At 39.2% G+C, this 10623-nt stretch overlaps 1 protein-coding gene across 1 annotated transcript in view; it reads right to left on the reverse strand.

The window, feature by feature from the left end:
- Positions 1–10623, reverse strand: part of EPB41L4B (erythrocyte membrane protein band 4.1 like 4B) — a 123721-nt gene that overhangs the window by 19024 nt on the left and 94074 nt on the right. The window contains exons 21-22 of the mRNA XM_010010695.1: positions 9109–9247; positions 8566–8643 (exon numbers count right to left, since the gene is read on the reverse strand). Coding sequence (XP_010008997.1) covers positions 8566–8643; positions 9109–9247 — 217 coding nt within the window. The remainder of the gene's footprint in view (positions 1–8565; positions 8644–9108; positions 9248–10623) is intronic.

Consider the following 10623-nt stretch of genomic DNA (forward strand, 5'->3'; position numbering starts at 1 on the left):
AGAGGAAGAGAGATTATGAACTTCACAGCTGCTGAGACAATAGGAATTATATACTTCTCAGGCCAAAGGAAAAGTGATTAATAGGCCTCCATCAAAAGACTTCGAACCATAATGGCTTCATCACTATACTTTTCTCATTGAGAGCAAACATAAAACGATATAGCTAGTTTCAAGCAGGCTTTTGCACAGAGGCGTAACATTTTTCTGTTGCACGGATTACTGCAGAGTGGAAAAGAAGACCCAGCCAGTACATCCAAAAGTTGATGCACTGTCTGAAAACCCCTGTGTATCTATTGTTCACTTTTATTCTTCCTTGGCAATGTTACACCTGCTTACTGCGGCTAAGGACATGAAACACATTCACCTCAAAAGTAAAACAATAATTTGAAATAAAATAAACAGATACTGAGAAAAAGTATGATTAGACGTATCAGACCTGATTTATAACAATATGCAGATGCTAAAAGATTTGCTAAAGATTTGCCTTCTCAGCTTGAAGCAGGAGGTAGATGTCAGACAGTTTAAAATCTGTTTGCATTTACTTGATCTCCTTCACTTATTCTGATGTTGATTACAAACAAAAGAGAAAGCTGCTACTGTCATGGAATGATCAGGTTTTTGATGAAGAGGCAGGAAAAAGAGATTGCACATAGCATTTTCTTATTGTATTTTATATTTTTTAAGCTACAATAATGTTCATGGTTCTCAAGCTTCTGACTTTCCCAACCACTGCTGAAGTGTTGGCAATCTGTATCACTTCAGAGGCACTTAGAAAACCTAAAAATGCTTATTGCACTGATTACACTAAAAGAGAAGCACACAGTCTTGCACTGCCCTGTCTATGGTATTTGCTAGTTTCAGATGCTCTGCATCATTAATCAAGGAGAAGCCTCCTTAAGATCTTGCCTGTCAGTTGGCCTCAAGTCACTGTTACTGCAACCAAGCACATCCTAGACTCCCTCCCACAGGGATCAAACTTCATCTAAAAGTTACTTCAGTAGCCATAGTAGTCCTATTTGGAGTACTACTCCAGAAACTACACTGCTTGCAAATGTACTTTATCACTTCTGCAGCCCTCAGGAGAACCTATAGCTAAATAGTTTTGTTTTGGGGGTTAGTGTTCAGCTGAATCAGTGATCCAGCTCTTGTCACAGCCTTGCTAAGGAAGCTGGGACAAATTAAATCATCCAGCAACCCATGTACAGAAAGACATATGCATACAGCTATGACATCACAACCTCAATCCTCCAGCTTCATAGGTAAATCTGTAAATGGTCATCAAACCCATCACAGAGGCACAGCAAACATCCTGCCACTGTGCAATAATCTTGCAGACTTCAGTCACAGAGTACTAGGGGTTCTCTAAGCTATTTTCCTGACTGTATCTCCCTTCAGGCACACAGGTGTTAGAAGACCCACCAGTTTTCTGGTGCAAATGTCTTCTCAAATGAGCTCCCACCATGTGGTAGGCCTGCTATGGAGTCCAGCCAAAGTTTTAAGTTCCAGGACCAGCTCTGCATGAATGATCTGGCAAAAATCAGACGTAAGGATAGGTATTTACTTATTTTATAATTTCTGCAGGCATGGGGCAGGCACATGGAATGCCAGAGGACAGTTGAGACAGCATCTTAAAACGTACAGAGGTGACTAAAAATAATTGTATGTGGCAGAATTTATTGCCTCTCTAGAGGAAAACTAATGCCCTCTTGAACCAAACTACCTTATGACATTCCACCCTTACCCGCATGTCAAGTTTTAGAAAAAGCTAGCCAGTGGGCCATTCGTTATTTAAAATCAGTAAATTAGAAGACACAAAGTAGACAGAGCACAGGATTTTCCCTGCCCTTTTTTTCGTTTTAACACCCTCCCCTCTTTTTGGTACCTTTCCTTGTTCATGTACACATTGTATACAATTTATTATGGTGCCCACTGGTATAAAGTCAGCAATGGGTTTCACTTGGTGGATCTTTTTATTTCTTGCAGAATTCACTTGCAATTAGTTAAAGAAATAAGAAAGGGTTGAACCTTCTGTCATACATTTACAGAGTGCACTGAGTTGTTTTTCTGCTCAACATACAGATAATGGGAAAAAACATTCATTAAGCTAATGAATTTAAATTACTTAAAGTAGAGGCAAAATAAAAAGTATATGTATACAGTTAATCTGTTAGCATTCTCTCATTCTGTTTCTTCACTATGTGTGTCCTTCTGTAGTAGATGAATAGGAGCAAATCCCCAAGTAGCTGAATAGTAGTCAGAGGTTTACATTTTTTAGCGCATGTTAAACTAAGATCCAAGAGGCAGTCTCTGAGCATTTATCTTGCATATTAGTAACTCAATAGAATGCTTATGAGACTGGGATCCACCAATAAAGCCCTGTGCTTGAACATGTAGTGCTACATATTAGTTGCAAGTCCTATTTATAATGCTTTATATGCATAGACTATAAGCAGCAGCTAGCAGGGAGTGTGAAAATCCAATCCAAAATGCATTCACCCATTATGCTGGCTGCCCAAGTGCTGTGATTGGTTTTAAATGTACTAAGTCCCCTCTCTAGTTATTAGCATGCTTTATATAACCTAAATGATGCTCAGGTAATTTGCATTTGCTTGGTTCAGGCTGTGTGCTCCCAGGAGCCTTGCACTCCATGCAGCAGTGAGAACTTTCTACAAGCCCCCAGTCATGTCTCGTACTCAATTTGACTGGGCATTACAGTGCACTCCTTTGAGCTGTGTTCTTATCTGGTTGATGTCCTTTTCTTGCAGTAGAAAAAATGGTCTTTTGCAATGTCAGTAAATTAAGAATATTCCTTGAGTTCATATGGAACTAGATCTATTGTCTGTTGCTACAAGGGTTTCGTATTAAAGTTGTTTGCTTTAGCAATTGCTGCTCTTTGCTTTTTCTTAGTTTAATATGGAATTAAAGGGCATGAAGTTGAAACTGAGAATAAATGTATACTTACCCTGTTGCTTACTGCTTTTGGTTCTTATCTATACATATAACTGACAAACTACTTCTTGTTGCAGATTCTTTCACTCATAATTGGCCATTGCATGTAAGCTTTAATGTGCTAATACTGTTAATTGAGAAGCTGGCCTTGACAATGGTATTTTTGAATACTTCTTTGAATCCAGGTCAGAGTTATTGCTTCCAATTCATCTTGTACTAAGAAAAGTTTGGGATGCTTTTTTTTTTTCTTATGAAGATGTAAAAGGAGAAGCCTTCTAATCCGAAATATATCACACAGCCTTCGTGAGTTTCTTGAGAAGACCTATTTTATCTTCAGTATGTAGTTCACCATAAATAAAGCATTTATAAATTTGTCTCTGACTGAAACGTTTTAAGGACCTTTAGGGCATGCAGACATACTAGATCTATACTCTAGACAGCTAGATGGCAGATACAGGCTATCTAATGCTCTTACCAAATATTAGCCTTGAATTACATTATAGCTGCTTTTGTTTAGAATTCAATGCCAAAAGGACTGGTTATGGGGGTATTAGAGTTTGATATGTTTGTCTTTCTTCCGTTGAAAAATTATTTTGCACTGTAACTGAAAAGTTCATTACAATGAAGGCAAGAAATACTGAACCCATTTCCCGCTCTGTTATTTGGCTTATTGCAATCTTGCAAAATTGTCACAAAAATTTAGCAACTAAAAATACAATCAACTTTTCTTTATCAACATCACAAATCTTAAAGGGGAGCGAAATGAAGAGATTCTTAACTCATTCTCCTTTATTCACTACCTGTTGCTCACTCTATCTACTTAAGAGTTTGCAAGGATGTTTTATTGCTTCCATCATGTTATTAGTACTTCTCATAATTACCCTGAGATGACTGTCGTTTGACCTGGTTACTTTCATTTTGTTTTCAAAATGGTAGATGCTAATGCATCAAATTCTGTTCTCTTTCAGACTCAGTGAGATCGCTTTCAATGAATAGGATTGCATACACTAGTAATGCTATTACTGAAATAAAAATACTTGTTTCCAATGCATCCCAAATAAAAATATTTAGTTTTAAACTGAAGACTGTTTATTTTTCATTTTTTAAGCTATCCTACTGATGATTTATACCTCTAAAATGTTGCACCTTGTTTTGATAAGGCAAATAATTTTCTACTTCCTGTTTTCACCAATAGATGGCAGGTGAAGCTCTAGCAATTTATTCATTTGCTCTACGATGAAGTGAGGACGCTCATAGTTTGCAAGTATATAGCCAGCTGTAAATCAGTGTTTTCTGGTATCTCTTCAGATGTGATCATGATTTAGCCCTAGCCATCCACCTTGCACTACAAACTTTAGTCCATTAGCTCCATTTTGTGTATAAAACTGTTCATTCTTATTTCTTTTGTCCTACTCCATTGGGTCAAACCAAAGAGACTGGTGGCAGAAAGAGCCTACTACACCGACAAAACTAATTTTAATAAACCACACTAAGGATGCCCAAAATTCTTCATATATAATGCTGTATTATTTTTTTAAATCCACTTCTTTTCTGAAACACAGAAGCAGAAAGAATTGAATCTTGTCTACATACGAGTCAGGTACGGTGTTCAAAGTCACAATTAAGTGGTATAAAAAGATAAGGATTTTCTTCTGTGTATGTTATAATGATTTTAAGGACAGTAAGTAATGTGTTATAGTCAATTAATCATAGGATTTTCTTGAAAAATTAATGGAAGCGTGCACAAACTGCATGCTTTGAGGGGTGCAGAGCACAAAAGATACCTTTCCTTCTAGGCAATCTGCATTAGTAAATGTACATTATTTCTCCTGCAAAATTATTTCCTGAAATCAGTCTGCCCCATAATTGCCCTGTTGTTACTGGCAGTCTAAGTATTGGTGACTAAGTGACTATTAGAGCTCAGATGGTTCTTGTACATATCACAGTAGCTCCTCCAGGCTAGCCCGGTGGACAAATTTGAGTGCTCTGATCCCTGCATGGACACCTGCATGAATTCTATTAATCCAATCCATTCAGTAATCCTTCCATTTTTATATTATAATTTCATTTCGTGAGCTCCACATCTAACTGTAACTCTCAGCATGTATTAAGGCTTCCACTGTATGGGCAACAGCAGCAAAACATGGATAAAACCCAAGGCCATCAAGAAGCATCAATGATTAGACACTGAACAATGAAGATCTTGCAGCTGAGTCAGTGATTATTAATCACTCTCAAACGGTAACGTTACAGAAGGGAGGATGTCTAAAACTGCTTTAAATTAACTATTCTCCAGTAAACTGGGGAATTTTGGCAGCAAGCATCATGACACACACACCACACACACGCCCCCACAATTCATTTTAGGCGTCCAATTTAGGTGCCTTAGTGTCTCTACTCCAGACAACAAGGAGAAGACAGCTGTCTGAATGCCCCTCTGCGGGAAACCCCCTGACTATGTAGGAACCTGAACTTCTAACCCTATCACCTCAGGCAAATGCCCCAAATCAGGCAGCATGAATGACCCTTTTAGACATTATACCTGTCGCTGAATGTGAAACAAATGGGTGCAATTAACAAGCAACCTCCCAAGGGCCAGGTCATTGCATGCAAAACCAGCACACTACCACTGACTTGACAGTAACGCGATGTAAGCTGCACACCACCTTGACCCTCAAATGACAGCACATGTTATCACAACAGAATTATGAAATAATCAGACTGGCTCAGAGGTATGCATTTCCCCTTAGCGTGCTTTAGTTTGGAGCCTCTCTCCCTGAAGAGTAAACTTTTCATTCAAACCTCAATTGGGAGCAGCCTGTAGCCAGTGAAACTGCAGAGAAAGGTCTGTAAACAATAACTGCTCTGTAGAGAACAAGCTGACCTTTATAGATGTTAAACAAAACAGAAAGGGTTGATTGATGCTGTGCAGTACATGCTCTCCAAAATATTAAAACCAAGAAAATAATGGAAGGTTAGTTTATGAGTATACAGTGTGATGAATTATGTCAGCGGATAGCGGGTAGAAAATGGGAAAGCATGAATGGGTAAAATATTTGGGATAAAAAGCCTAAATCCTCAGCTGGAAAAGTGTGTAATGCTGACTTCTATTAAATGGAAACAAAAAACAAACCTGTTATCTAGAGCAGGCCAGTTGATAAAGTCTCCATGACTCATTTTTTAAAATTCTGCTTAATACAGTAAAATATGGTATGATGATTTTTAAAATAAGAAATCTATTAATAAACTCCAAAGGATAATTACTTACAGTTTAGCCACAAACATGTTATTAACACAGAGGATAATCTAACTTATGTGGAATCACAGAATCATTTAGGTTGGAAAAAACCCTTTAAGATCATCAAATGCAACCGTAAATCTAACACTGCCAAGTCCACCACTAAACCATATGCCTAGATGCCATATCTACACATCTTATAAATACCCCCAGAGATGGTGGCACAACTAGTTCTGTAGGCAGCCTGTTCCAGTCCTAGATAATCCTTTCAGTGAAGGAATTTCTCCTAATATCCAATCTAAACCTCCCCTGGTGCAATTTGAGGCTGTTTCCTCTCATCCTATCACTTCTTACTTGGGAAGAAACCAACATCTACCTCGCTACAACCTCCTTTCAGGTAGTTTCAGTTTCAGTCTGCCTGTGTCTCGTCAACCCAAACTACTGAAAAAGGCTGCAGAATGCTGCACCTCTTTCTCACTTTCCTTTGCTCCCTTTTAATTTTCCCTTCCCCAAGAAATGTAAGGAAGCAGTTGGAATTGTTCAGCTTAAATGCATCTCTTCCTGTCACTTTCTGAAATGGAATAGTTTCATCATCCAGCATTCAAAGTGCTTTCAGGTAAACCACATTTCCACAGACGATGCCTCTCGGTCTGCAGTAGTATTTTCAGGTGCAAAAGCAGGTCCCTCCTATATGGTGGATGTAGAAGCAGTAAGCACTGTGCTGTCATCACAGCTGCTAGTGCTGGAACAGTTCTCCCACTAAGGAGACCTAGGGGCTCAAGGAGCTAGAAGGCACCTTAAATTTCAATTTGCCACAGTTCAGAGAGACAGCACCTGCACTAAGAAAGTCTTGGGGCACAAAGACTGTCCAGCTGACTGGGTTGAAGGACAAAGATAAGAAGAGGGTCAGGATGAACAGGGTGGGTGCCCATAGAACTTTGATGGAAGGTGAAGAACATGTTTATTGAACCCCCTGAAGTATCAGAGGGCCCATCAAGTACCCTCAAGGACTTTGTGAAGAAACAATTCCACATACTTGAAGCTATGTAAGAAAGAATAGCTTTGCAGATCTCTTTACCCTTCTAGAACTAGTGTCCATTCCCAAACTGCAGCATAACGGTGACAGTCTCAGCTGCTCCATAGCCCCTGCCCAGTCCCCTGCATCAAACCTGTTTACCCATCCACAGCAGCAAGTCTTTAGTCATAGTACACCCTGACCTACCTCAATACGCCTCTGAAGCCAAAAAGCCATGGCTGAATATTCACATCCTATTTGAAAGTAAGGAGGGGCCTAGGAGGGATAAGCCTTTGCCTCATGGGACTGGCAGGGGAAGCCACATCTCTCATCCAGTGGTAACAGGACACAAGCAATTGTTTACAGCTGGGTACAATACAGTCAGAAGGAAAAGGAACATCCCCACAGCGCCTTTCCAATACTGTAAAATAGCACCTAACCATGTAGTGAAAGCAAAGCCTAGAACATAAGCACTTTCATAGAATCATAGAATGGTTAGGGTTGGAAAGGACCTTAAGATCATCTAGTTCCAACCCCCCTGCCATGAGCAGGGACACCTCGCACTAAAAATAAACTTTAATACAAAAAGTTTTATGCAAAAACATAGTGCTGTCCCTGTTGTGCTTTTTATATGCTCTAAACATGGTTTCTAGAAGACAGAAAAAAATGGCTTTGGACAGCAGAAGACGTGTGTGACATTAGAGCTATTTCCAACGCAAGATGACTCAGAGAAAGTTAAGGATCATTTTGTGATCCTTCAAGTAGTCTGCTGGGAATCTGACCTGAAAGCCTGAGATCACTAAGTCAAGAGGCATTTTGACTTCAGTAGGACCAGCATCTCTCCTTGTCTTTAAAGCAAAATCACAAATCACATACCTCTAAAAAAAGACGTTAATAATCAACATATTATAGACTATTTCGCCTTAAAGCAAAGCAAAGCATTCTGCTAATGAAACACGAAAGTGCAGGTACATGTCTCTTGATTGGCTATTGGGTAAGAAGAGACTTTCCAGACAACTCCCAAAAGCAAACCTATGATCACAGTAGGAATTTATGTTAAATGGACAAAGAAGCTTGTGAAACCAGTGCAGCAAGGTATAAAGATACCCAGGTAGAAGAGAGAAATGAGAAGTCATCCAACAATAAAAAATCACATGCAGAAGATCAGTCATAATATTTGTTAGTGTGGACTGACTTTCAGAGATGCTGAGCTCGGTGGATGCTCAGAACCACTGAATATCAAGGAAACTTACTTTAGTCCTTCACACTATCCAACACACTATGTAGTATCCCACTCGTTTTAGCTGCAGGCAAATTACTGAAAACTTTCACATTTTCCTGGTTGCAAACTGAAACTATTTACCATAGGTGTGGCCTCTGTGAAATCCATCAGGAGGTCACCTGGCTCCAGAGCAAATGTACTTCCAGCATCTGTGGAACTCTAAAGGCAAAAAAGAAACACAGCATTGAAAAGCACATCGGATTTCTGTAATTCTGTTGGTTGTTGGGGGTTTTTGTTTCATTTGGGATTTTTATTTTTCTGTTTGTTTGTTTTTTTATTTCTTAAAGCATAGATTGCCAAATGGATTTCACCCCATGTATTGGCAGCTGAGGAAAGACAGACAATAAAATTATGCACCATTGAAATCAAGGTAAATATTAATTTAATCCTGATCCAGTGCCCCCCTAACATTGATAAAAACTATTAGTGGTTTTAATCGGGTCTTGGAGCAAGCTTTAAATATTTCCTTATGCAACAGCTTAAACATATTACTTCAACTGTGCATTAAAAACTACTCCTAAATGTAGAATTATTCCATCTAAGGAAAACATGTTATCTGCCACTCCCTCCCACCCTTCCTGAATACTCTCCCATCTGACAAAGGCTCATTTCTTTGCGTATTACCTTGCCACCAGGTGAAACCTGTGTTTGTCCTTCTGACGTCTGTGGCGTACACGTTTTCTGTGACCCAGGAGATGCTGAAGACACAGGTGTGGATGCTGCTGCTGCTGCTGCCAATGCTGGAGGAAGGTCATCTTCATCACTGCAGTTGATAAAAGCAGACAGATCTTCTCATTAGAAAATGTCACCAGACTTTACCCATACTTCTGGAGGATGCATTGGTGGTAACCTGTCTATATGTCAGCTGTAGTGCTTTGGAGTGAAGTTCTGTTTACTCTTCTATCTACCCGTAATGCAGCTAACTTTTCAGGTAAATTACATTTTTTAAGCTTTAAAGATTCCTCCAAAGTGGATTGGCTAGGCAATTCTCATCTGCAAATGGAAATCTTAAGGGTCTGATGTGCAAGTAGTCTTTCTACTGAGTGTATATATATATATAAAAATATATATATGACTAAATAAACTTATTTAATGGTAATGTTTATTCTTTCCATGAAGGCTGGCAGTATTGATAAGAACAGGTCTGGTTAGATCCATCCACGGGACCAACTGCTTCATTGTCATCAGACCAGTGGGAGATTTGATGCAGATAGTCTGTGCTATTGCTTTCAAACGGTTTTTGAAGGACTTTGACTCCAAAAAGGAGCTCTTTAGAAACATTCTCGTGAGGGTATCTTTTTCCTGTCCCATTTATTCCTATTACAGAGAAAACATTTTATTTAAAACCAGGTTGCACGCTTCCCTTGGGCTCTGGGCCGTCAAGCAGAGCTCTTTCCATCTCACCTCCTGTCACCACTAAATGAAAGCTAGTAGAGGTTATTATCCTTTCATTTACTTTTGTAGAGCTCCATTGACTACAAACCACTGGGATCAGTCAGCCTTGAGCAGGGATGTTTCCAATTGCTAATTGCAATTGCATGGAGGTAAACAGAGTCAAAATACGGCCTACAGAACTTTTATTACTGGAAATGATGTGTGAAAAGGAAAGACTACAGTTTGACAGTTTAAAGCACAGAGAAAAATGATAAGAAAAAATATTTCTGCTCATAAAATGGCACCTATTTGAACTACCAATTAGGTAGGCACAGTGCACAGAAGCCTGCCATGCCTGTTTGACAGACACTTCCAGAACAGAACTGTATTTGGTTCAGTGCTACTTGAAGGTAGCATGCCTGGGCAACACAGTACTTCGAAATTATGTGACATACACAGCCTTACGGTGGGTTTTTTGGTGTGACAGCAATGTTTTTTTATTGTGAAATAAAGCTATGATGATTAATACTATCTTTCCAATGCTTCACTTTTTATTTCCTTTGGGGAAAGGTACAATTCAGCATCAAAGCAAGTACAATACACTGGTTTTCTGCTGAAAAGAAAATGAAAAATCTTTTGGACCTGTTCAATAGATGTTTTATTAATGCAACAAGCCAGTGTTGGACTGTTGACCTAGTTAATCTCTCTTTCAGAAACATGTAGCTGGCGTTTTCTCAGTCCTTGCTCCCCACTCTTAGCAGGAAC

Source organism: Nestor notabilis, unplaced genomic scaffold (assembly GCF_000696875.1).
Source record: "Nestor notabilis isolate BGI_N333 unplaced genomic scaffold, ASM69687v1 scaffold6823, whole genome shotgun sequence".
In the NCBI taxonomy this organism is placed as follows: Eukaryota; Metazoa; Chordata; class Aves; order Psittaciformes; family Psittacidae; genus Nestor; species Nestor notabilis.